Below are 26,694 nucleotides of genomic sequence, written 5' to 3' on the forward strand. Positions count from 1 at the left end.
ATTGTCATGCTTTAACATCTCCGAAACTGAGGTGTGTTGTAAAACCAGTGTATTGTTGTGGGGTTGTTGGAGGGTTTTTTCCTCATTTTTTATATAGAAAATTTTGAATGTACAAAAAATAGAGAAAATAGTATTTGAACCTCCATGTATCTATCACCCAGTTTGAATTATCAACACAGGCACCCAACTGCTGTTCCATTTCTATCCCACCCACTCCTCCTGCTTTGGTGATCTTGAAATAAATCCCAGACATCACGTCAGTAAATCTGTGACTCCTTCAGTAGGTTCGGTGACATCTTAGGTTCAATGAGTTACCCTCAGTCTTGAGCTGGATGCACTGAGCATCTTTTATGTCAGGTCCAAAGTGGATATAGAGAAGTGGCCATGGTGTCGGTGGATACAAGTTGAACTCCTGCTTGGCTTCGGGTTCAGGAGGACAAATGGGCCAAAATACCACTGGCTAAGAACTTAGCCTACAGAGGCCTCCACACCAGAGCCCAGTGCTCCAGCCCAGAAGACTGCTGGTCTGTGCTGTCTCCTGGCCATGGGAGGCTTTGGCTCCTCCAGGCACTCCGTGCTCCCCGGGGCCAGGGGTGGGGGGGGTTGGGGGTTGACTCCGGGACTGTGTGTGGACGGGCTGGGTGGGAAGGGCAGGCAGGGAGGGAGGCAGCCCCTTCTCTAGGGTGGCGGCTAACAAGCCCTCTCTCCCTGGCTCCCAGGTGGACCAGCGGGTGCTCCAGGACCTCCTCTTGGAGAAGCTGCCCAGGTTGATGGCTCACCTGGGGCACTACCGTGTGGATCTCTCCTTCATCACCTTCAACTGGTTCCTCGTGGTCTTTGCAGACAGTCTCATCAGCAACATCCTTCTCCGGGTCTGGGACGCCTTCCTCTATGAGGGTACCAAGGTAGGGCACCATCAGGGGTGAGCAGGACAGTCCTGAGCAAGGCCCTGCAGCCCTCTGGGTCTCGCTTCTGCCCCTGGAGAATGGGAAGACAGTGCTCCCCTGTCAGGGCTTTGAGGACCTCTCATGGGAGCATGGCTTTGTAAACTAAAGTGCTTTGCAATGTGAGGAGAAGGGGTGGTTCTGCCTCTGAAGATGTGTCTTAAAGTTTGGGGGATTTCCTTTCCCTAGGGAAGAGGCATGACTGTGATCCAGGAAGCCCATCCCTATTCCCTCCGCTGCCCATCCAGTCACCTGGGCCCCTGCTTCTCTTCTTCCTGTTTGGACTGAGCCCCATATTGGGAGGCTGGCACATGGGTGTGTGGTCCCCCTTTGCCCCTTGCCTTTCTAGGAGACCCTGGGCAGACCTCCCTGTGACCTCCACCCCAGTTTCCCCACGGTGGTTGATAACGTACCACAGTTTGCAGAGCACCTTCGGATCTGTTATTCCATTTGATTCCTACTGATGCCTCATGTAAACAGTATTACCCCCATTAGGTCCAACATGGTAGCACCTCACCCAGGGCCCCGGGACAAGTGAGGACAGAGCCAGGACTCAGTCCCCATGCCCAGATTTCACACTGTGCTCCCTCCCCCTGGGGTTTCCCTGTCTGCCTCTGCCCCTCGGCCTCCCCACACTCAAGTTGTCAACCTCTGCAGCCTGTCCTGGGGGCATCAGGGAGTCCAACACCAAACCTGCCGAAGGATTCACAGATTTCCTGACGTGTTGTCTGGGATTTATTTCAAGATCACCAAAGCAGGAGGAGTGGGTGGGATAGAGATGGAACAGCAGTTGGGTGCCTGTGGGGGTTTTCCTCCCCCTGGGGATTACCTGCCCTGACCCCCCGTGCCCCACCTGAGCCCCCACTTTGCCCCCCAGGTGGTATTCCGCTATGCCTTGGCCATTTTCAAGTACAACGAGGAGGCGATCCTGAGACTGCAGGATGGCCTGGAGATCTACCAGTACCTGCGCTTCTTCACCAAGACCATTTGCAACAGCCAGTGAGAACCCACTTCTGCCCCTACCCTGCCTGGCCAGCACTCCCACCACCCACACATGCCCCAGGACACATAGCAGAGGATAGGCAGGTGTTTGCTGAGTGGAGATTTGTTAGTGATGCTGATCCTCCATTACAGCTTAGAAATCTTTAGGGACATTCCACTGCCCCAGTGGTCTATCTGCCCCTTACCGTGGTATTCAAGACCCCTATGCAATTTTGTTTCTTTCCCACCTTTTCCTGCCCCTAACACCCATGCCCTGTCGTCCTGCCAAATAATTATTTGAGTTCCTAGCTCAACACCAACCTCTGAGATTTTGGCCTTGCAGTTTCTTCTACTTAGAATGCCTCCCTGTCACCTCCACCACTGCCATCTTTGCCTGGCCAACCCTACTCATTCTTCAAAACTCTGCTCACATGTCACCTCTTCCAAGAAGCCTTCCATGATAAACCTTTCCTTACGGAGTTAGAGCTCCCATAGCCCTAAGCTTCTTCCTGCCTCAGTATACATCACTTTGGGTGGAAGTTGTCTTCTTATTCACTGTTTCCTTCCTGGAAGGTGAGCTGCCCATGGGCAGGGGCCAGGGCCTCAGCCACATGGACAGAATGAATGGCAGGGTGCCCCGGAAGGCCCAGTGAATGTAGACCCAGTGGGGCCCTGGCTTTGGGCTAACTGTGCTCTCCCCCCAGGAAGCTGATGAACATCGCCTTCAACGACATGAACCCCTTCCCTATGAAGCAGCTGCGGCAGCTGCGGACGGCCCACCGGGAGCGGCTGCAGGCTGAGCTGCGTGAGCTAGAGCAGCTGAAGGCTGAGTACTTGGAGACTCGGAACTCCCAAGGCCCAGCGGTGCCAGAGGGTTGCACCAGTGAGGACGAGGGGGAGGGGGATGCCTGACTTGGCCACCTGCCCTCCCCAAAGCCCTTTCTCCCCTTTGGCTGTCAGGCCCCCGGGATGGCGGCCGTGGAACAGTGGTCCAGCCAGTGAGCCACAGCACCGCGTGTCGCTGGGCAAGTCCCTTCCCCTCTCTGGGCCTCAGTCTCCCCATCAGAACATTGTCTGCTGTGAAGCCCTTGTTTGGGACTCATAAGCACATACCCAGGGATGCCACCCCTTTCTCACTTCTCCCACAGAGCACTTTAGCACACAGACAAGCAAGAATGCTGGCTTACTGGGTAACCTGAACATTCTTTAAGTTTTATCTGTATAAAACAATGTAAATATTGGAAATAGTTGACAGGCTTTGGAACTTGAATGATTCCCAGTAACCAACTCCTCCTGGGTGGGCCCAGGGCTCCAGGGTGTCCCATCACTGGGGCCTTCCCAGCCTGGGACATCCCTGGGTTCTGCTTCTGTGGGCGTCTCTGCAGGGCCTGCCGCCCTCCTGGTTTCCTGAGGAGCGAGGGCCCTGTGCATTTGGGGTGTGTCTTCCTGGGCCACAGCACCTCTCCAGCGCTGGTTCTGCTTCCGTCCCAGGCCCAGCTCCCATCTACTGAGGCCTGTTTCCTGAGCCTTGCACCTATGCCCGCCTTTCCATTCACAGCCCGTTTGGGGGAAGGGGTTCCAAGGAAAAGCCCTGCCCACACCAAGAGAGCCCTGGGTCAGCCGCCCGACGCCTGATCTCGCTCTGCCAGCCTCATGGGCCCAGGCAAGAAGAGTCCCCTCCTCTCTGAAAAATGGGCAGCTGGAGGGTGAGGAAAAGGTGGTGAGAGGGACACAGCTCCAGCCTGTCGCCAAGTCAGGGCCAGCTCTTCTGGCACCCACTGTGTGCAGGAGCTCAGTTTCAGTTCTTCTGGGCTCTTCTGGGCCCTTCCTCAGCAGTCAGAGCCGCCTGCCCCCACTCCCCCAAACGCAGGGGGTCAAGGCTGCGTAAGTGATTTTGGTCGCTCATTTCTCAGCGAGCCCTTGACTGTCGGTATAGGCTCACGCTGGGTAGTCTTTGGTAGGCAGGACTAGGGGTGCGGGATTCAGGCACGGAGACTTCCCGCTCTGATCTGAGGTTCCTGTCCAGGGCTGGGAAGGAAGCCACACCTGTCACTGGGGACTGGCCTGCTCGCCCACAAGTGTGAACTCTGAGGGGTTGGCACCCCAGGCACCCAGTTCCCTGACACTGTGCCCCCTACACAGCTCTGGGGAAGAGACGTGCAGAGTTCTTTCTTCCCACGTGACAGGGGCTGCTGGCTGGCCCCAGGGCCCCGGGTCTGCTGTGAGCACCCCACATAGGGTCTTGACGACCTTCCTCATTTTTGCCAAACTTACATCTGCTGAGATCCTTTCACCACTAAATGGCATCTGTGAGGCGTGATGGTGGCCTGCGGGGGTCCTAGCTGCACCTCCAACAGGCTGGGTGCTGCACCCCTAAGGGCATCATTGAGGAGACAAGGGGGCCAGCCTCCTGGAGCTCCCAGGAGGGCTAAAGGACAGGACGCTGGTGCCTGGCACAAAGTGAAGCACCACCACTGGCCAGGAATGGCCTTTTTATGGAGAAAAGTCACCCAGAGGGCTTCGAAAAGGCCCAAGGCTCCAGGACAGATGACGGAGCTGGACCTTCAGCTCCAGCCTTGAAATTCAAATTCCCTCCTCAGCAAAAAATAAACAATCCCAGATCAGACAGAGGCTGTCAAGATACATGACACCCCCCTCTCCCTTCTTCCCTTCCTATCTCTCCCCTGCTTCCTCTCCTCGTCCTGCTTCTTTCCTCTCCTTGTCCTGCTTCTTTCCTCTCTTTCCTCCCTCTCCTCCTTCCCTCATCCTTCCCCTCCTCCTCCTGCCCGTTCTCCTCACCCTTCTTCCTTTCTCCCTCTTCCCTCTTCCTCATCTCCCCTCCCCACCCCCAGGCTGAGAAGAAGCTCTGCCCACAGCTCGGTGCCTCCACCTTGCCCCTCCTGGACCAGGGGAAAGGGGTGGTGCTTTGCCGTTGACCCAGCAATGTAACCTCTGCTTTGTACCTGGCTGCACCACAGAATCACCTAAGCAGCTTTTAAAGAATATCGGTGCTGTGTGCCACACAGAGCCTGTTGTGGGGCATGGGCATTCTGATACACCAGGAGGGCTGGAGACCACAGGACTGACCCTGGTCTGGCTTCCTCCAGCCCTGAAATGAAATGCTGGAGCTGGAGCCAGGAATGAGAATGGCCTGTCCTAGAGCACTGCTCACTCCATGGCGCGCTCAATTTAGAAACAAGAAGATGAAGCCTCAGAGAGGTTAACTAACTTGCCCAAAGCCATACAGCCGCTGAGTGGTTAAGCCATGCTTAAGCCTTAGAGATGCTAACGATAAGACCAGGGAGGGTTCATTCCAGCTCACCTCAACTTCTCGGGAGCCTAAAACACCAAAGGATCCAGGGGAAAGAACAAGCCTGGCCTATAGCTTCCTGAGTGATGTAGGGCCCCATGGGAGAGCTCCCGGCAAAGGAAAATAGAAGAACCATCCACCTGACAGGGAGGCTGTAACAGGGACTGATGGAAGTGGGGGTGTCACACCTCAAGAAGGTCTGTAGCTGCTGCTGCCTTCCCTCCCTCCCCCTTCTTCCCCAAAGGCGTTGGGAGCCCACCCCTGGTGTCAGATTCCTGGCCCTGCACCACAGCTGTTGCCCCCCATCCCTAGGGGCTGCTGCCTTCTAGGGCTGGAGGATCTGATCCCTCACAGCCCCACCCTCCTACCCCAGGGGATGGGACCTCTCAGCTCAAAGCGTCTCTCTCTCTCTCAGACACTGGGCCCCCAGCAAGCTGCCATCCCTGCTGCACTGGATAGGGGAGGGGACAGGAGTTGCCCAGGGAACCTCCCTGGGGCAATATCCCCAAGAATAAAGGGACTCCTCAAAGGAGGAGGAAGGACCTGGAGGGAAGACTCCCCCATCTCCACCCCAAAGTGGGAGGTGCACACTGACTTCTACAGAATGCCTGTACTTGGCTAACGTCCCCCACGCTCCGAACCTCACCCCCCAGGCACTGCCGTTCCCTCATTCTTAGTTCAGTCTCCCAGCGCACGGCCATATTGCCCAGAAAGCTCCATGTTGGGCAGGTAGATGAAGAATTTGCCACCCTTTCTCGCACACATTCTGGTCCTGCACAAGGCATTGGCCCACACGTGGCAGATTAAACAAAGCTGGCCATGTTGACACATAGGGAAGGAAGGGGATGGTGGTTTCCTGGCCTGTCCCAATCAACCAAGACCCAATATAAGATGCTGGCAGATGGGCCCAACTTTGAGGCCACACCGATTTTGTGGTTTTCTAACTAGGGACCCCCGGGCAGGTCATCCCTGCTCTGGCCTCAGAATCTGTGTGCAATTCATAGGATGGTTATGGGGGGTGGACCGGTATTAGGAGGAGAGATTAGGGTCCTTGTTCTAATCTCAAAAGGACCTTCCTCAAAAGGATCAGGATTAGGAGGAGAGATTAGGGTCCTTGTTCTAATCTCCCCCCCCCACACACACACACAGGTGTACAGGCATGCACATATGCAGCATCCCCAGAAAGGGTCCTGGATTGTGTCTACTGCAGAGGCCTCCAGTGACCTCCCAATAGTCCATATACCCATGGCCCCCAGAGGTCCCTGCCAAACCCGTCTTTCCCCAACACAGTCCCAGCCACCCACCACCATGGTGCAGGGGGGCAAAGATGCAGACACAAGGCTGAGAAGGCACATCCTCGGGGCATGTAGGAAGGCTTCCTGGGGAGGTGATGAACCTGGAAGGAAGGACACCTTGGTTTAGAAAGACGGAGATGCTGTAGGAAGAGACTTCCTGGCAGAGCAGAGCATGTGCACAAAGGCACAGAGGTGCGAGTGTGTGGGGGTTGGGGGGACACCCCCGAGATACTGGCCCAAGCCCTAGGTGAATTAGGGCATTCAGATGCCTTAGCCTTGGAAAGGTGGTGGTGTCCACCCCCAGGAGTAATTAAAAATAAAGGCAATATTAAGCCATAAGTATAAGGAACTCCCACAACATTCTGATTTCTCCATATGCTTTTCTGAAACATCAAATATCCGACTCATGTTGATATCTGAAGCTCAAATTCAGTCTGAGCAGTGTGTGGGGGGGGTGAAGGGGGCTTTGAAGGCCACACAAAGTGGGGATGGGGAGTGGGGAGCGGACTCTGAGTGGGGAGTGGCCCAGTGAACAGTGAATGAGTTGCAGGCTTTGGCCCTGGCTATTCTTTCCAAGGAGATACTCAAGAGCCCCCACTTACTTAGCCACTCTAAGTCTCAATCTTCTAACCTGTAAAACGGGGGTAATAATAGCTAAATAAAAGGGCCACTAGAATTAAATGAAATAATACATATGAAGTACATAGTATGCTCTGTTATTCACTCAGAATTGAGCTGGCTAGTGTTCTAGGTGCTCTGAGATACACAACTGAGCAAAACAAAGAGCTCTTCTCAAGAGGGGTGGTGTGGTGAAGTGGCTCCGAGCTTGGGCTTGGGAGCCGTGCTGCTTGGGGTTGATGACTAGCTGTGTGATCTTAAGCGAGGTGCTTAAACTGTGTGTGCCTCAGCTTTCTTATTTGTAAAATACGTAATAGTGTAACCTCACAGGCTTGTGTGACGGTAAAGTGAGTTAATGCATTTAAGGTGCCTAGAACAGTGCCTGGCTCACTAAGTGTGAGGTGGTAGTTTTATTAAAAGGAGGGGCCTCCGCATCTCCTCCCATTGCCTAGTGTGCTCAGGACCCCAGAGCCGGCGAGACCGGGCGGCAGCGCCCCCTCCTGGCTGCCGAGAGAACGGAGTCCTCCCGTTCCTGAGCCGCCCTCCCTGCTCTTTTCCTCCCCGCCGACTAGAAGCCTCAAGAATTTGTCTACCAGCCGGGTTTACCAGGCGCCACCCCCGTGGTGGGCTCTGCGCGCGCACTTTGCCGGGCCGGTAAATTAAGTCGTCTCCTCCAATTCTCAAACAGCTCTCGGGCGCAGAAACAGTTACTGTTTCCATTTCGCCAAGGGGGCAACGGAGGCTCGGGAGGTCGAGTTCCTTGCCCCGTGGCACGCAGCGAGGGAGCGGCGGGTCCGCCTGTCCCCAGCCTCCGCTCGGTCGCCGGGCAGCCCGCCCCAATCACTGCGGCGTGTGCGCGCCGGTGTGCGCGCCTGTTCTGTGCGCGTGCGCGCGCCCGGAGACGGGTCCCGGGGGCCAGGAGCGCGGTCGGGAGGGTGGGGAAGGAGGGGTGGCCCTCGGACCCGGGGCGCGCGGGCGGGGCTCGTGCCCGGCCCCAGCCCCAGCCCCGCCCCTCGGCCCCGCCCTCCCGGCTGCGGGGCGGGGAGGAGGCGGCGGCACTGCGCGCGGGCCCTCGGCTGGCGGTGAGGAGCGCGGAGCCGGAGCCGGACGCCGCGGCCGCCACCGCCACCTGCGCGGTCGTCATCAAGGTAGGGCGGCCCGGCGCCGTCGGCCGTGCCTTCCCGGTGCGCGCGAGGTGTGCGCGCTGCGCCTCCCGGCTGCAGCGCCCTGGGAGGGATGCTGGGCTCGGCGCGCCGCGGGGGACCCGGCGGGGCGCTGGGGGACGAGGCTTCCGGCACCCCCGCGTGACCTTACAAAGCACCGCCCCTCCCCAGGCCTCAGTTTCCCCATTGGGATAGCCCCTTCCGCTCCGCGCTGTTGGGGGAGGCCGCGCTGAGGTCCAGGCTCCCGACGGCTCGGGGCTGGGATCGGCACTGTCTGCACCGCCCACCCCTCCTGCCCGCAGGGAGGGCCGCTCACGCTGGGTGTGGCGAGCCGGTCCCGACAGGGCCCCCCTGGCGGCCTGGGTGCCCCCGCGGGACCCGTCTGGACCCTCCCCCTCCTGACTGGGTGACGGGCAGGGCCTCAGCTTCCAGGTACGGGAAACAGGAGGGGGCGACAGCCCGAGGTCCCCATTGAGCCCGCCTGGGCATGCAGGGTGGGGCCGTCGGAGCTGGCCAGCCAAGTCAGCCTTGCCGGGGGAGCCCTGAGTTGGGGGTGATGGGACCATCAGCTGCAGACTGGCCTGGACCAGACCCATGAACCCACCAGGGTTTAGAGAATGGTATGGAACGTCCTCTTCCCCGTCCCTGCCCCGCCAGGAATGATAGGGCTGGATCAGGTTCGTGTGTGTAGACCTCCAAGGAGGGACAGTGCCAAGAGAGCTGTGTCTGGGTGGGGTTGGGTCTGGGACAGAGCACGTGTCTGAGGGACTGTGGCTCCAGGCTCTCAGGGTAAAACAAAACAAAACAAAACAAAAGACCTCTGGCATCTGGCCCAGTGGCTCTGTAAAATCCCCTCTGGAAGGTCTTGCTGCCCCCATTACACACCTCCTATGATGGGGATCTTATTAACTCTAAACAGTTGGAAGCTGCTGGTCCTGCTCTGGGCACACAGACATCTTCCTCCTCTTCCTCCACCGTGGGGCAATCATCTGGTCCCTTCAGTCTGCTCACTTCCAGGCCCAGCAGCCCCAGGCCCAGCACTTCTCCTGCCAGAGCCAAAGGGAGCGAAGGGCAGAGGCTGGAGCTGAGGTGTCTGCCCCAGGGCAAGCAGCAGTAGGCCCGGGGCTGGTTCAGAACCTACCGGCATCAGGGCTGGAATGTGGGCTCTGCACTTCCCGCACCTGTGGAGCGCCTTTGGGTTAGCAGCGCCTTAGAGGTCTGGGGGGAGGGGAGGAGCCAGAGGAGCCCCTCTCCAGGCCCTTCGTCCTGCCTCCAGTGCCTCTTCCTCCTCTTCTGTTGCCTGCCCTGATGGAGGAAGTATTTCTGAGAACCACGTCTGGGCCTTCTCGTCACTCTTGTCCACTTCATGACCTGCCCTCACCCAAGAGCTTTCTTACTGCCTGGGCCAGTGGTGGAATGTGAACAGAGGCTGGATGAGCACTTGGCTGGGGGTGAACTACCTTTGACTGCAAGTCTGGGATTCTCCGTCTGACTAACAGTGTGACCATGACCATGCCCGCTGGTTATGGTGGAGCCTCACAGAACCTGGAGCTAGACCACAAATGAGTACTGTTACCCCCTTGTAAAAGCAGCCCAAGTATATGTGCTGTCCCTCGAACGGAGCTCCAACACACACGCTTAAGTGCTACCTAAGTTTCTTGTCGTCTCTACATATGTATAATCTGGGCTCTGTTTTCCTGCTCAGCATTTTGGCCTGATTTAGGGGCATGGCAGATTCTGGCTATTACAAAGTCATCCTATGCTAATAATTTAAAAATGTACTATGGAATTATGGCATGTCCAAGCTGAAAGGGATCTGAAGAAATCATCTCTTCAACCCCCTCATTGTCTAGATATGCATCCCCTAGCCCCAGAGGGGACATGATTTGTCCAAGATGACACAGCAAACCAGCAACCAAGACCAGAGTATTTGCTTATTTGTTGGAAAACACATACCACATAGTAAGTGAAAGCAGTCTGTATTTATTCCTATAAAATTAGCAAAAATAAATACAAAAGGATAAACCTCTCTGCTGGCAAGGCTGTGGGAATTCTCCAGCAGCATTTAATTTTGCAGGGCAATCTGGCAGCCTGTTATAAGAGTCCAGGGAAATGATTCTAACTGCCCTTTGCCCCTAGACTTCTTACTTTGAGGACTTTACCCTGAGGAAGTAACTATAGAGAGAGATGAATGCAATGCTGTTATTTATAACAAGTTTTCTCATAGTGAAGCTCTTGGTGTTTTATCTGAGGTTTAATAAACATTTCATTTGAAAAGTACAGCTTAAAAAATAGTAGCATTAAAGCTTCCGTTGCCGGAATCTGGCCAACATAAAAGCAACGTGGTCCAGAGGAAAGCTCACAAGATTAACGTCAGTAGGCATAGATTCCAGGATGAACTCTTCATGTACCCTGCTGTGTGAGCTTGGTTCAGTCCCTTTCCCTTTCTTTTTTTAAAGATTTTATTTATTTGAGAGAGAGAGCTGAGCACGAGCAGGGGGCAGGGGGCGCGGTGTAGGGGCAGAGGGAGAGGGAGACACAGACTCCCCACTGAGCAGGGAGCCCCTCGAGTTTCTCGATCCCAGGATCCCGGGATCATGACCTGAGCCAAAGGCAGCCGCCCAACCTTCTGAGCCCACTCAGGCGCCCCCCGCTTTCCCTTTCTGACCTCACTTTCCCCATCTGTGAAACGGGATAGGTTCAGTGATTGCTGAATTTCTTTCAGCTCCGACAACCCGCCTTGGGGATCTAACAGATCTCTGTAACTAAAGCCTATATTGGAACAGTGAACACGGTGATAACCAAAGAATGTTCTAGCCTTCCTCCCCCATCATTAAATGAATCCTCTTAGAGACAGGCAGCTAGTCTTTTTTCCCTGGGAAGGGGCTTCTTTCAGCATTAAACTTTTGTTAGTTGCAAATGGCCAGAACCTGGATTGTTATATAAGAGTGGAGTGTGGTTTTGTTTTTATTTTTCTTTGCCAGATATCAGGGGACAGAGATTTTTCAGGAAGACCAGAAAAGAGTGCAGCAGGATCTTCTGTTTGTTATTTTAAGGCTACAGGCTGTGCCCTGCCTCCTTCAGACCAGATTAGAGGTGCTTTGCAATCACACCTACTATGAAGGGCCAGGAATAGGTGACTTGACTTCTGTGAACAAACGTTTATTGGGCACCTATTGTATACTAGGCCTTGAGGTGCCTCCTAGGGTCCTGCAGGTTGCCATGAGAAATATATTAGGTTAAACTATGTGAAATGGCCAATATCTGACTGTTTTTGACTACAAGAAATGACAATTTCATTCAATTCAGTCTAAATGGAAAAAGATAGAATTAAAGAGCCCTGTGCTCTCTACCATAATTGAGAAATTGGCAGGGTGCAGTGGAGGCTAGGACAGTGTGATTATAAGCTTGGAAAAGTCAAGGAGGAAGGGCATGGGAGCCTGACCTTGAAGAATTAATAATAATAATAATAATAATAATAATAATATTGAGTACTTCCCACCTGCCCGATTCTGTCCTAAGTGCTTTACATTCATTCATTTAGTCATTTAGCTGTTCGTTTATTGAACACCTACACTGTGCTCTGTATTTTCTGGGGTGGAGGCAGGTATCTTGACAGTAAATAAAATAGACCCAAGCAATCTGTCCTAAAGAAACTTACAATCTGATAGGGGGGAAAAAGACAATAAACAATAAGTAAAGCAAATGATGATAAATGGGGTGGAAGAAATAAAAGACAGGGGTTATGTTTCGGGCATGTGAGGGGGAGTGGAAGGACTGGGTTGGGATTTTAAATTGGGTGGTTGGGGGGATCATTAAGTGGGAGACTTTTGGGCAAAGTCTTGAAGGCAGTGAGGAAGGGAGCTGGGCTGGTTTCTGGGGAAGAGCCATCCAGGTGGAGGGGACAGCCAGTGCAAAAGGCCTGAGGTAGGACCGTGCCTGACACGTTCACAGGCAAACAGGCCAAAACAGAGTGACGGAGGAGGCAGGGGAGACTGGTAAGAGGTGCCACTGGTGGTCGGGTTGTGGACCCTGCCCTGTACATCATGGCATCCTCTAAGTTTCGGGGGGGGTACTCTTTTTTTTTTTTTAAGATTTTATTTATTCATTTGACACAGAGAGAGCAAGTGAGCACAAGTGGGGGGCAGAGGGAGAGAGAGAAGCAGGCTCCCCACTGAGCAGGGAGCAAGATGCGGGGCTTCATCCCAGGACCCTGGGATCATGACCTGAGCCGAAGGCAGACGCTTAACCGACTGAGCCACCCAGGTGCCCCCTTTTTTTTTCTTTTTTTAAGTAAACTCCACGCCACACTTGGGACTCAGACTCATGACCCAAGATCAAGAGTTGTATGCTGTACTGACTGAGCCAGTCAGGTGCCCCGAGGAGGGGGCACTCATTTTACTCCTCTTTTTCAGTTAAGAAAACAAAGATACGGAGACATTAGGTAGCTTGCTGAGACACCGTGTCTCACAGAGGAGCTAGGGCTTTTAGTAGAGGGCAGGGAGGAGCTGTGGGACGGGGCCAGGGCATGGCCAGATCTGAGTGTTAGTGCGCTTCCTCTGGGGTGCAGAGAGAAGCTGTGGAAATAATCCAGGCTGGGGGATGAGGTGGACCCAGGCAGTGAACCAGTGAATGTGGGGGCAGAGGATCTGCCGAGCTTAGTGCTGGGAGTGGGGAGGGGGGTCCAGGCCAGGTGAGCAGGAGGAGGAAGAGGAGGAAGCCAGGCTGGTCTTAGGCTTATTTATTTATTTATTTATTTATTTATTTATTTATTGAAAGATTTTATTTATTTATTTGAGACAGAGAGAATGAGAGACAGAGAGCATGAGAGGGAGGAGGGTCAGAGGGAGAAGCAGACTCCCCGCCGAGCAGGGAGCCCGATGCGGGACTCGATCCCGGGACTCCAGGATCACGACCTGAGCCGAAGGCAGTCGCTCAACCGACTGAGCCACCCAGGCGCCCTTAGGCTTATTTATTGAACAGACACTTAATAGCACTTCTGCTCCAGGCACCATCTAAGATTTGACGTACATTAACCCATTCAATCCTCAAAGCATTATGGAGGATAGATACTCTCATTTATTATTACTACTTTTTAAAATGGGTGTATTCTATTGTATGTAAGTTATATCTCAATAAAGTTAATTTACAAAGAATGTTTCTTTCTATTATAAATACTTGATGGTAATGGGGAATTTAGAAAAAAAGGAAAACAGGGCGCCTGGGTGGCTCAGTTGGTTAAGCGACTGCCTTCGGCTCAGGTCATGATCCTGGAGTCCCTGGATCGAGTCCCTCATCGGGCTCCCTGCTCGGCAGGGAGTCTGCTTCTCCCTCTGACCCTCCTCCCTCTCATGCTCTCTGTCTCTCATTCTCTCTCTCTCAAATAAATAAATAAAATCTTTAAAAAAAAAAAAGGAAAACAGAAAATGAATTATCCGTATCTTCTATTTTCATCTCAGATAATCAATATAAGTATTTTGGTGTATTAACTTTGTCTTTTTTTTACTATTTTCCCCATTTTTTAAGAGATTTTGTTTATTTGACAGAGAGAGAGAGCACAAGCACGTGGAGGGCAGAGGCAGAGGGAGAAGCAGACTCCCCACTGAGCAAGGAGCCCGATGCGGGGCTCGATCCCAGGACCCTGGGATCATGACCTGAGTCAAAGGCAGACACTCAACCCACTGAGCCACCCAGGCGCCCTATTCTCCCCATTTTACAGATGAGGACACTGGGGCCCAGGGTCAGCCATTTGAAGCCATGTCATCTGGCTCCAGTGTCCAGGGTCTTCATCTCTGTGCTGTGCTACCTGGAATGTCAGTTGGTGGGTCCCATGGAGACACCCCCCCAACTCCCCCCACCCCGGCATCAGTTCACAGATCGGGCAAGTGAAGCTCAGTGAAAGGCAGGGCCTTGTGTCGCATCTCTCACCTAGTTGGGAGCAGATACGTGAGGGCTCATTCTAAGAAGAAAGAGGATGCTGAGAACTTGTGCAGGGTTGATGTGGCAAGTGCTTTTGGTCTGGCCTTGAGCCCAGAGTTTGCAGGGGGCTGGCAGGTGGCATGACCCCACCCCCAGGGAGTGCCCAGGACCGCCGGGCCGGGCTGCCGGGGCAGGCCCTGCCTCCCTGAGCTCAAGAGTCTCAGCCTTCCTGCGGGCCCTGGGTGGGAGGTGGCCAGGAGATGGGGAGGGAGAGTTTGGGGCTCTGCCAGGCCTGCAGGCCCCCTGGGAGTTGTCTCTTGTACTCTGACTGTGCATTTATTTCTGGCTCTGGGGCCAGCAAACTCCTGGGGCCGCCTGCTGCTAGGGATGCAGTCCTGGCATCTGGTCCCAGCACAGCGACCAGTTGAGCCTTGCGCCGGGGTCTTCCCCACCCCCCCACCCCGCCCCACCTGCAAAATGGCATCATAATGGTGCCAGCTGCAGGGTGCAGTGAGGTGTAGGTGGAAAGTGCAGGCCCACGGAGGTGCTCAGTAGATGGGCAGCTACTGTTGCTATCCCTGAGGCTACCCCGGGCTGTTGGCTCAGGCCGGGGGATTGAGCCTGCCCCAGCCAGAGCACCTCCACAACACTCCCCTTCACACCTGGCTGAACCAGGTAGGGCCCAGCCAGCGCCAGAGAAGACAGAAATGAACCTGGGGCAGTGGCCTGCAGTCCAGGATTGCAGACAACAAAAGACGCAGTGGAACGAAGGAAGCCACGCCTCTGAGGAGGGAGACCTGACCTGGCCAATAACGTGCTCTGTAGGCAAGTCCTGTCCCTTCTTTATGCCCCTTGTTCTCACCCATAAAGAGGGGAGAATATTTCCTGCCTTGATGATTGTAACAATCTTCATCCTAGCAGCCATCTACCGAGGCTTCCCTGTGCTTGGGGAGTATGGATGGAGAGAAACCAGACGCTTCACTGCCTGTAAGGGCACGCAGCCAGAGGGTGGGGGCGGGGGACCCCAGCTCTGATAGGGAAGCCCAGGAGCCGTGGCCCTCAAAGAGGGGCATCTAACCTAGCCTAGGGTGGGGCTGGAGGTGGGGAAGGCTCCCAGAGAAGGTGCCGTCTGAGCTGGGTTGTTAGTGGGATGGGAGTCAGCCAGACACTGGAGGGGAGGAAAGCAAAGAAGGTCATTGGGTAAATGGCCCACCTCTCTGAGCCCCAGCCTCTTCATCTGTAGGATGGCTCAAAAGTAAATACTTGCTTTGCCTAATTTATAGGGTGGTTGTGAGGCTTAAAATTGGATAAAGAGCATGGAAGCGCTTTTGAGCTATAAAATGTCAGGCACCTGTTCGTTGTTTATTGTGATGTCTGGAGCCCCTGGGGGTTTGGGAAATACAGGACCAGCATCCTTCTGGGTCTCAGAGAACATCTGGTCTGTTTTAAAAGGCCTCAAATCAAAGCCAACAGGGACAGAAAGCCTCTATTCACCTCATACCCCTGATTTAAGAGCTCAAGAGTATTTCTGTACCGGGGTGTGGCTGTGCTTAGAGGGGGCCAATCACAGCCCTGTCCCGTGGAAGAGGACAAGTGTCTGCAGAAAGCCATCGGGCCGTAAGCACAGGCCAGGCCTCAGGACCTGGGTGAGAGGGGCTAAGGGACATGCCAAGGGAAGGGCGGGGACGACGGGAGTGCCATGAGATCACTGAGGAGAAACAGTTCTGGGTCGAGGAGGTCCACGAGGTCACATTAACTGGAAAAGCAAGGCAGAGAACAGTATGTGGGCACTGAGCCTGCTAGGGTTTGGGTTTGGGAGGAGAATGTATCTACACCCTTGCGGATATGGAAAAATATGCAGAAAGACACACATCAAGCTGGTTGATTTTCACTATCACTTTTGTCTTTTCTATATTTTGAAATTTTTGCATGCATTTGACATTTGTTTCTAGAACAAGTTGTCCGTATGTAATATATGTGACAGTGTAATGAGGACGGTATAACAGTCTGACATCAGCAGGCTGGAGGGTTCCAGGAGGCACCCATAGCACAGAGCCATGGGGGGGGGGCCTGGATGATACCCCCCGGGTGGCCCTCCAGGACAGTCGAGAGCAGAGGCCAGCGATGGCTTGAGGGAGGCATCACTGAAGGAGAGGTCTCTGGGATAGGTCCTAGGACCTTTCTTGGACAGAGACTGGGGTTAGAGGTGGCGGCAAGCACCGTCAGCATGGTGGGCAGACTGTCCAGGCCAGGGACCGCAAGCTGCATCAGCAGGAGCACAGCGTCAGATCCAGAAAGATCAGAGTTCTCCTGGCATTTGGGCCACCCCCGGAGTGGGACTAGGACAGCAGGGACAGGTCCAGTGGGCCCGCTGGCTAGGGCGGGGCCTGTGCCTTCAGATTCTGTGATGCTTCAGGGTTCCGCCTCAATATGCCAGACCCCAGCAGACCCTTTTCCCTCAACCGTGCACTTTCTTGGGGCTCTCACACACCTTCCCACCTCTTTGCAATGGAAATGAAGAAACTAAGCTACTGTCATATTTTCTTGAATGCAGGGTACCATCTGTTGTGAGATACACCAGATATACTGGTGAATCCCAGTTTCAGAGATGTTAAATGTTAAAAAACTGTGTCTTAGAATCAATCCGATATAACATGCAATAGGCCCCATACTAGACTCTTAATGTACGTATACTCATTTAATCCTCTATCAACCTCCTGGCTAGATATTCTTGTCCACTTTTTATAGATCAGGAAACAAGGGCCCAGAGAGGTTAAGTGATTTTTGCAAGGTCACAGAGCCAGCAAAAGATAAAGCTGGGATTTGAACCCATCCATCACTTCTTCCTCCTCCAACCCCACAAAGAAAAGACTCCTAAGTGCTGGCCCTTAGGAAGAAGAAAGTGTTCGTGCTGCAGAGTGAACATAACGCCAGTTCAGAGTTCAGAAGTGCCCCACTGGACTGGTCATTAAACTCCCAGGACTATAAGTAATGGGGGAAGGCCTGGAGGGGAGCGGGGGAGATAATGGACAGGAAGGAGCTCTGAGAGCTTGTTGGCTGGTTCATTAGCCTCATCCTTGTTACGATCATTACCAAGAGTGGGTTGACCTATGGCCCACCCTGGAGAGAGACCACAGAGACCTGCCCCACACAGATTACCCTAGAGCCTCACCCAGAAAGGCCCATTCATTCATTTCCTACGAAGTTATTTTTCAATTTACTCTTGTGAATGAGACCTTTATCCATGTATGGGTCGCTGAGTGCCTTTGAAGCCCGGCTTGATGCTGGGGATGCAGAGCAGAACAGACCTAGGTGCTGCCCTGGTGGGATCGCAGACCACAGGAGATGGGCAGCAGTCCTAAAGTCTCACAGAACCTGCCACAGGTGCCTGAAGGAGAAGGGAGGGCCTGCAGAGCAGAGAATGTGCTTAGTTCAGGGTCGCTGCAGAAGGCTCTTCTAAGGGAAGGATTTTTTTCTTTTTCAAAGATTTTATATATTTATTTGAGAGAGAGAGAGATTGAGAGAACGAGTGGGAGGAGGGGCAAAAGGGGAAGCAGATTCCCCGCAGAGCAGGGAGCCCGATGCGGGGCTCCATCCCAGGACCCTGGGATCATGACCTGAGCTGAAGGCAGAGGCTCAACCGACTGAGCCACCCAGGCGCCCTAAGGGAAGGACTTTTGAGCTGAGATCTGAAAGACCAGTAGGGAGTGATCAGGTGAAGGGGGGAAAAGGAGCCTGTTGGACAAAAGAAACAGCCCCAAGGCTGAAGGAAATGGACCATTGAGGACTTAAAAGCACTGAGTGTCTCCAGCTCTGATTCCTGGGCAGATGAGGCTGGAGAGGCGGAGCGGGCCAGACCCTGTGGGTCCTGGAGCAGAGGCCGGGGAGTGACATGCTCAGATGGGCATCTTTGGAAGAGGTTGGGGGCAAGATGGTTGGTAGGTGTGTGCAGGTGCGAGCAGCTGGGAGCAGGGGGCATAGAGATCAGTAGATGGTTTACAAGGTGTTGGGGGGGGGCATTCATGATGGATTGGCTGTGAGTCCAAGGATGAGGGAGCCACCCAGATGACCCGGGGAGAGAAGAGCTGTAGTGGTAAAGCTGTCATCCCGTTGGTACCTCCTGTCCTGGTTTGGGTTTTGTCCATTTTCTTCCCCAGCCCTCCTTAGGTATCCTGGTTCATCCAGCACCAGAGTTTTGCTGGATAATGGGGGAAAGAAGTCAGCGGGTGAAGGTTTCGGGGTGAGGATGAGGTGACGGACCTCATGGGAGGAGAGAAGGGAGGGGCAGACGGGCAGGGATGAGGTAGAGGAGGCCAGTGATGGGCCGCCTCACAGGGGCAGAGCTGTGGGAAGGTGTCCCAGGTTACTGGACACAAGAAACAGGCCTCACAGCAGGTGGTTGTCACACAGCCCAGACGCCATCCCTGGAGTTGGCCTCTCAGAAAGGCCGGATCCAAGCTTGGCAGCAGAGTCAGGGCAGTGCCAAATGGGTTATGTCGCCCCGGAGAGCAGTCTGTGGTACCCGGGCGCTCTCCTCGGGCCTGAACCTGTTTTATTGCTCCAACAGGGGTGCCGACAAAGGCCCGGTCACATCTGGCAGATGACAGGAAGCAGAAGGTGCGGAAGGTGCAGTCAGCAAGGGGGCGCTCGAATTAGTGACTTTGGAAGCAGGTGGAACATTTTCACATGATGACAAAGTGCACGGTGTGGCCAAGGGAAGGGGGTGACTGAGGACAAGGAAAGGAGGGTCATCTGGAGATGAGTTGTCCTTGCACAGGGGAAACTGAGGCTGGAGAGGATCTGGGACTTGTCTGAGGTCACGCAGCCAGTCAGTGGCTCTGCTGGTGTGGTTTCCTGTGCTGTGGGTTCCAGATTTCGGAGGGTGGTTCCTCGGTCTTCCTTGGGAGATGAGAACCTGATGCCGCTGGGTCTGCGTACGGCCCGGGCTAGGTGTCAGGAGGCCTGGGCCGGGGGCTGTGGCCAGCCGAGGGGTGGACGTGGACGGGAGTGCTTGCGGGAAGACTGAAAGGGGGAGCAGCTGAGCGCGCAGAGTGCTGGGAGGGACTTACCGGCGAAGGAACCAATGCGAGCCGGGGCTGCTGATGGGAAGCGTACCGAGCCTCTTTGGGATGTGGCGAACATACAGGCCAGTTTTTCTCAGTCTAGGGAATAGTATCAGGTCCTGGGCGCTTGCCAAGGGCGGGGGAGGTGGGAGCAGCCTGGCCTGGCAGTGGGGAGAGTTTCTTCATTGACACTGTGGAGAGCTGCAGGCATATCATGATAATAAAAAGTCACTTTTAGTCGGTCTTATTATTGTTTTTAAGTTCTCTATAGAAAATGCACCCCCTTCTTGTCTGCACCCAGGCCTACTGCCCTTGTCCCCCCACCACCACCTCCCACGGGGCCCCAGCTCTCTTCTTGGTTTACTCCTGGGCCACACCTCAGCTTTGAATGGCCAGCGGAGAGGCCGTTGAAGGTTTTGGAAGAAGGGATGCTTCTGTCTCACGGTTGCCCAAGTGGGACTCAGCTTAGGAGAAGTCAGGGGGGGAGGTTAGGAAGACAGCCTGGAGTAAGCGAGAAGGATGTGGGAGATGAGGAGGATGAGAGCAGGGGAGAATAGAGCCGCAGAGAGACAGGAGCAGGACTTCAGGCATGCCCCAGAGGGCCCGGGACCCATAGCCACAGCTGTCCGCCACCACACCAGGCCTGGGCCGGCACATCGGGGGGACCACCAGGCTGCAGGGGCTCCAGGTCCTGCGGTGTCTAGAGCTGTGGTTGGCAGTCAAAGGCAGACTCCTTAGGCTCTAGGAGCACCCCCAGATCTCACCCCCTAAACAAAACCTTCCAGAGTGTGAGGACAGCAGTAACGGCCCTCAGGGGTTAGTTCCCAGTCCGCAGACATCAGTGGGACCTCATGGGTATCCAAACAGCAAACCCATGAGCTGGGTTTGATTAGTCCCATTTTACAGCTGAGGAACCAAGGCTTCAGAGTGAAGGAGAGTAACTCCTGGAATCGTGGCCTACTGATGGCTCCATGTCCTGCCCCCCCATCCTGATACACTTGTAACTTGACTGGGACCCACACCTCCATGCCACCCTCAGCCACCCTCAGAGCCAGTAGGTGACCTCATGACTCAGGGGATACAGCTGCAGAGGGCTGAGAGGTACAGGGACCCGAGAATGGCCCAGTAAGGGGCTGGACTGTGGCCGGGACACCAAAGAAGCAGCTGATTTTAGCATCAAGAACTAGAGATTTTCGTTCTCCCTGGGATCTGCCACTGACCAGCCAGGTGACCCTGGACCAGTTACATCCCTTCCCCACTCCTTGTTTCCTCACCTGAAAAGTAAGGGGGTTAGACTAGATGATCTCTACCATCCTGTGCAGCCTGAAAATCCTGAGAGTCTCCCCAGCTTCTATTCTGATGGCCTCCCAAGTGAGGTATGCAAGACGCTCGTTGGGGTGCAGGGAAAATATTGTCTCAGAGAGAATCATTCAGCTTTGCTCACGTTTGCAGACCCACTGACACCCACACCCAGGCCGTCAGGCAGCCTCGTGTCCCGTGTCTCCAGAAGTCTCTGGAGAGAAGGGGAGAGCACTCTGAGAAAGGATGGCAAGGACGCCCCTACTCTTTGTTTTCAGGAGTTCAGTACAGTTAATTTAACCTCGTTAGTGAATCCAGGTTCATCCAGACTAATTAATCCAGATTGGATTTGTGGATTATATTAACCAGCTTGAACTAGACTAATCCTCACAAAATGGACAAGTGGTTTTAGAAGATCCCTATCTGAACAGTGGGTTCTTAGTGCTCCTAATAATATGAGTACGAGTGGACAAGAAATTAACACTTGGGTTTCCGGGCGTGATCCCATCGGCAGCCACAAGACAAGGGGGAAAAAAAACAACAAAACCAGTGACAAGGTAATCAAGTCTGAGAAGTCAGCCCAAGATGTTTTTCAGTTGGTGGGGGGCACTGTTTGAAATACAGATGTAGAGTCACTCTGGTAAACGATGAATCTCGCCTTGTGTATATGTTGTGCCCCATAGCTCCTGATGATAGTTACTCGTATAAAATATTGGCGGGGTGGGGCTCATTTTTTTTTTCTCTTTGGAAAGAGTATAAACGATAAAGAGAAAACGTCCCCCTGCTCTAACCTGCTGGTCCTTCTCTATGTAGCTGCCATGTCGGACAAGTCACCGTGTTTGTGATCGAACTTTGTTCCAGTGGGGTGTGATTGCTCCATTTTTCTACCTGTTCCTAGGGCAGTGACCCCGTGGCTACCTCTGGGCCCACAGAGCCCAGCACAGGGGTCTGTCCGCAGCTGGAGACATGGAAAATGTAGGGTGAGGCGATGTGCCCCGATTTACCTTTCCCAGTGTGGGACTGCTGCCGAGCTGACCTTCCTGGCAGCAAAGACTCGGGGTCTGTCTCCCCTCCTGACCCTAAGGAGCCCCATCCTTCCCAGCCTAAACCACAGTCTGGAGAAATGCAGCCCACCTTTCAAAGGCCTGCGTCTCAGGAGGGTCCAGCTAGCGTGAATGATCCCCACCCCCACCCCACCGCCCGCCTCACAATTAGAAGACTTCTTCCCCCAGCCATGCTTGGAATTTGTCCCTCTGAGAACGGCAACACAGATAAGGAAAAAATATTTGGTACTGTATCCAGGCACAGGATCAAAGGAAACTTTGTTCCATGTCTTAGAGGACTCTCCCGAGCTGGGGTGCCAGAAATCCAGATCCCATTCCCGGTTCTGCCCTTTAGGGATGTCCCTGGACAAGTGGACTCAATTTCCCTTTTTGTACCCCATGAGCCCTTGAGGTCTGGCCAGCGCTACTATTCTAAGAAGTGAATCTGGGATCTTTTGGGGTACCTGCTCTGCCGAGTGGTTCTCAGCCCCCATCTGGAGGAGTTGAGTATGGTCTGGGTTCCAACCTGGGTGAGAGATGGGGTCAACTTGGAACATGATGGGGAGGCGAAGAAGATGGGGAGACGATGGGAAACTTAGTTACACAAGAAACTCCCCTGCCTGAGTGGAGCCATCGCAGGGGCAAGTGGTCGGCGGCCTCAGATCCTCTGAAAGGTTGTGTGGGGCGATGGCAGTGGATGCCGCTGGTGGGGCTCGAGGCAGGGCAGGAGGGGAAGTGTGGATTTCTGCTCAGTAGAAGAAGGAAGTCTGACAGCTGAGCTGCTCTGTCCCCGGAAGGAGTGAGCTTCCCATCACTAGAATGGTACAAGCCAAGACCCTCAGACTTTTCAGACAGCGTGGTGTGGAAGGGAGGACAGAGAGCTGGGCTGGATGTCCACCTGGATCCCTGACGCTGGGCCGTCCTGAAATATTTGTTCTGTTTTTTTGCCCCAGATGTAATAAGATCATTTGAAAGCCGGAGTTAGCCCGTCTGGCTAAGAATTAGATTAGATAAGAATTAGAGCTTTAAATCAGCACAAAGGGGGTGGGGGAGGGGCACAAGGCTTTCTCTGCTGCCAGCCTGTTAAGGGAGTTTAGGTGCCTCCCAGCACCCAGCTTGCCTTCCACCCCCAGATCTTTAGATCTTTCAGTATTGCCACTTGGAGGAGAAAGGACATGGACACTTTGTGCTTCTGGTTTAATCTGTAAGCCCTGTTTACCTTATGCATTTTTGCTAAGTGTTCGTTTCAACCCATTAATACAGTTAAATACCATAGGGCAGTGCCTAGTTCACGGTGAGTACTCAGTAGAATGCTATTATTACTTATTTTGAATTTATCTTGGATTTGCCGTGTGCCAGGCTGTGTTCTAAGTGCTTGTCATATATGAACTCATTTACTACTTTAGGATGACAAAACCTGAGGCCTGGCGAGGTTGACTAGCCTGCACAAGGCGTCCCAGCGGGCGTGTGCTAAGACCAGTGTCCGTGTCTGTAACCATCTCTGCGCCTCGCTGTGTGGTCACATCACGCAAGAAAGAAACAAAGCATGTGTGCCTTCGTTCTCCCTTCAGAGCCTCCCTAAAGCCTCAGGATGGTGGCAAGCAGAGATGCACATTCCCATTGTACACATGGGGCACTGGGGCCCAGAGACGGACAGGGACTTGAGCAGGGTCACACAGCCAGTGGGGGCTGGAGCTGGGCCCCTGGTCTCAGAACATCTGTGTACCTTCCCTGCGCAGAGCCCCATAGGAGTCCCTGTGAGCAGGCGCCGCTCCCTCAGGGGCTCTTCCTTCACCAGGAGCAGCCAGAGTCCCACAGAGGGACAGCAAGCCAGATGGAAGGGGATGGGAAGAGTCAGCCCTCTGTCCAGGCACAGATCCTCCAGGCCCTTCCTGGAAGTGCCCGGGAAAGTGGTGAGGACGCTCCCCCTACAGCAGGGCCTTCTGTCCAGGGAGGCGTGGGCAGAGAAGGCCCTGAGTAGCCCGGCTAGCCCGGAGTGAGAGGGAGAGGGAGGACCTGCCTCCCCAGGGAAAGTAGAGCACAGGCAGAGGGAGGAGCTGGCTGATGGCCCTGCGGGAGAGCCGGGCCCTGATACCTCGGTGCTGCTCGCTCTTTTCTTCCCTTTTGGGGCAGAATTTGCATAACATAAAATTTACCACTGTAACCATTTGTAGTAGTTCTGTGCCCTGGAGTATGTTCACCCTGTTTGTACAACCAGCAGCACTGTGATTTTTAAATTTTGATCTCACAATAGCCTATTCTGTTCTTTAATGGTGTTGCTGACATGTATTCGTGAAACGTGTGCGTTGAGTGCTGAAATTTTCACGCTTGACAAAAAGGACCATGTGTCGGAGCTTCCCCCATGCCAGGCATTGCCTTGAGGCATTGTAAATGAATAAACTCATTGAATCCGTACCATTTCCCTGTAAGTTAGGTTGTGTCGTTGACCCCAGTTTACAGATGAGAAAACTGAGGCGCAGAGAGGCTTAGTATCTTTCCCCACATCCCTCCCTGGCTCTTGTCCAGGCCCACCAGTTGCTGCCGTTTATTGAGGACTCACTGTGCACCAGGCTAACTGCGCTGTTCAGCCTTGGAGCCATTTAATAGCAGCCTGGCAAGAGCCAGGTGCCCATGTGGGTTGCAAGATCTAGAGAAGGAGAGTCTGGGTTTATATCTGGGTCTCCGACTCTGAAGCCTGTGTCTTGGCCTCCTGACCTCGACGCCTGCTCTTCAAGACAGGGAGGCTGGCATCTGAGCCCCCGCCTGGTTCTTGAGGGCTGGCCTGAGCCACGTTTGTGTATTGAGAATATTTGCGAGATGGAAAGGCAAAGAGTCACAGCCCCAAGTGGCCCCGAGTTAGGAAGTGGTTGTGTGCTCATGGAGCCTTTGGAGGACAGGTTCCTGCTGCCTGGTAGTGGTGTAAGCTCAGAGAAGTGACTCCATTGCTCTGAGCTGAGCACAGCTTGCCGTGCCCATGAGATGGGGTGATTCTCATGGTGGCTGTGAGGAGTAACCTGAACAGTGCACAGGAAGGACTCTCTGCAAATCACAGAGCTGCGTTGTAGAGCGGTGGCTCTGCGTGGTCCCCAGATCAACTGCATCACTGTGCCCTGGGAACTTGTTAGAAATGCACATTTTCAGGCCCCCTACTGAATTGCTAAATCAGAAACTCTAGGATGGGCCCAGCAATCTGGGAGTTAATCAGCCTTCCAGGTGATTTCTGTTGCACCCTCAGGTTGAGACCCGCTGTTGGAAAGCTGCACGCAAAATGTTCATGAGATACTGTCACCAAACCGAGCAGAGAGTCAGACTTGGGCCAGAAGGGCCTCCTCAGCCTGGGCCACTGACATCTTTCCTGTACTCTTCAGCCTCCGTGGGGCCTCCTGCCCTTCCTGGCCCACGGGCCCAGTCTGAACAAATGATTGGGGGGAAGCTCAGGGAGGCTAGAAATGGGGACACAGTGGCCTCGCCGTCCTCCCCCGGCCCCTGTTGCAGTTGCTACCTGAAGAATTGATTAGGGCTGAGCATTATGTCCGTGGTCTTAAGCTGGGGAGGGAGAAGCAGGAAGGGACCGCCCAGTGCCCTCCAGTGTGTCCGGCCGGGCTAGGATCAGAGTGCCGGGTTGCCCAGGCAGGAGGAGGAAACAGGCAGGCAGGCCCTCAGTCATATCTGGGGACTCGGAGCACAGGGAAATGGGTTGAGGGAAGAAAGGAAACCATTTTCTGATGTAAAACCCCAGCTGCTGAGATGTGGTCTAGGAGCCAGGCCTCCCGGCTCCACGGCTCTCTCGAATTGCTAGGACCTGTGGAGACAGGTCAGCCCTTGACTCCTGGTTAGCAAATCCGAGGCTCTGCCCTCCTCTAATCAGGCACACTTTTCCTCCTGAGCTCAGACAAGTAAGGCCTCAGAATCTTCCTCCTTCTCTCCCTTTTCATGCTCCACAGCTCCCCTCTCCAGCCAGCTAGAGCCGGGCCTAAAACAGAACCCACTCACCCACCTATTTCTTCCTTAGATACAAGCCCAAAGTTGAGGAAAGAAAATACTTTCTCCGGCCAAACATTCTAACTACTTAATAGCTGGGGCCACATTCCCAGCAGCCCTCACCTCACCACACCCCTGGTTTCAAACTGACATCTTCCCGTGGTCTCAAGTGCCAAGGCCTAGCCAGATTCAGAGCGCTCGCCAGTACCTGGCTGCTCCCTTGCATGTGCCCAGACCCCAGCCAGACCAGACCCTTGTGGTTCCCTGGCTGTGTCTTTTACTTCCTCCCCCTACACCACGCACCCTTACCCCCTTTGCTCTGTGCTCAGCTCACCCGACTCAGCCTTTCAGGCTGGCCTCAAACAGACCTGCCCCGAGGCTCTCACCCACTCCCCGGATTTCCACCTTCCCACTGCAGCCTGTTCAGTCCTGTTCGCCCCGAATTGAGCTCGCTGGTTCCGTGTTGGACTCTCCCATCAACCTGAGCCCCCGAGGGCAGAAGTCCCTGCCAGGTCATCCTTGCCTCTCCCCCACCAGCACCCTGCAGAGGCCAGGCTCTGGGAGGGCCCCAGGAATGCAGGTTGAAGTCACACTGGGCCCCAGGGTCCCTGCAACAGGGCAAGGTGGGAGCTGACTTGTGGGCCAGAGGTGGGGGCCCCCCCAGAACTGAGACTGGAGGGCTTCCGCTCAGTGTGGAATCCTGAGCCAGGCACTCTCCCTGTCCGGCCCCCTCTGTCCAAAGACAGACTCAGAAGCTCTGCTGGGAAATGAATGGTGAGGAGGAAATAATACCTCTAGATTTCAACCTCCTGCAGCTGGCTTCAGAAAGTCCCCAGTCACCCTTGTCTCTTGAAACTCTCAGATAAGGAGATTGTGGGGCAATAAAGTTGCATGAAGTTTTGGTCTGGGCCTGATTTAGGGGAATAAACAGGAAGAAGCTGGGTTCTGTGTCTCCAGGGAAGCAAGACAAGAAGGGCACCAGCCCTGCAAGGACGGGGACAGCCGATAGGTAGACAGCTCTGTCATCCTCACGGTCCCGGGTTTTGGTGCATGTGGGCTGCAGAGCATTCAGTGGACC

At 54.3% G+C, this 26,694-nt stretch overlaps 2 protein-coding genes across 3 annotated transcripts in view; both read left to right on the forward strand.

The window, feature by feature from the left end:
* The window catches only part of TBC1D2 (TBC1 domain family member 2), a 52,070-nt gene extending 48,891 nt beyond the window's left edge, over nt 1–3,179 (forward strand). For both annotated transcript variants that reach the window (XM_035016225.1, XM_035016227.1), the window contains 3 exons: nt 720–905; nt 1,822–1,943; nt 2,630–3,179. In XM_035016225.1, the coding sequence (XP_034872116.1) occupies nt 720–905; nt 1,822–1,943; nt 2,630–2,837 (516 nt within the window). In that variant the 3' untranslated portion in view covers nt 2,838–3,179. The remainder of the gene's footprint in view (nt 1–719; nt 906–1,821; nt 1,944–2,629) is intronic.
* Nucleotides 3,180–8,224: 5,045 nt separating this feature from the next.
* Nucleotides 8,225–26,694, forward strand: part of CORO2A (coronin 2A) — a 53,159-nt gene continuing 34,689 nt past the window's right edge. The window contains exon 1 of the mRNA XM_035016228.1: nt 8,225–8,296. The gene's annotated coding sequence lies outside the window, so the exon portion shown is untranslated. The remainder of the gene's footprint in view (nt 8,297–26,694) is intronic.

The sequence above is a fragment of the Mirounga leonina genome, unplaced genomic scaffold (assembly GCF_011800145.1).
Source record: "Mirounga leonina isolate KUSES-001 unplaced genomic scaffold, KU_Mleo_1.0 Mir_170, whole genome shotgun sequence".
Lineage (NCBI taxonomy): Eukaryota > Metazoa > Chordata > Mammalia > Carnivora > Phocidae > Mirounga > Mirounga leonina.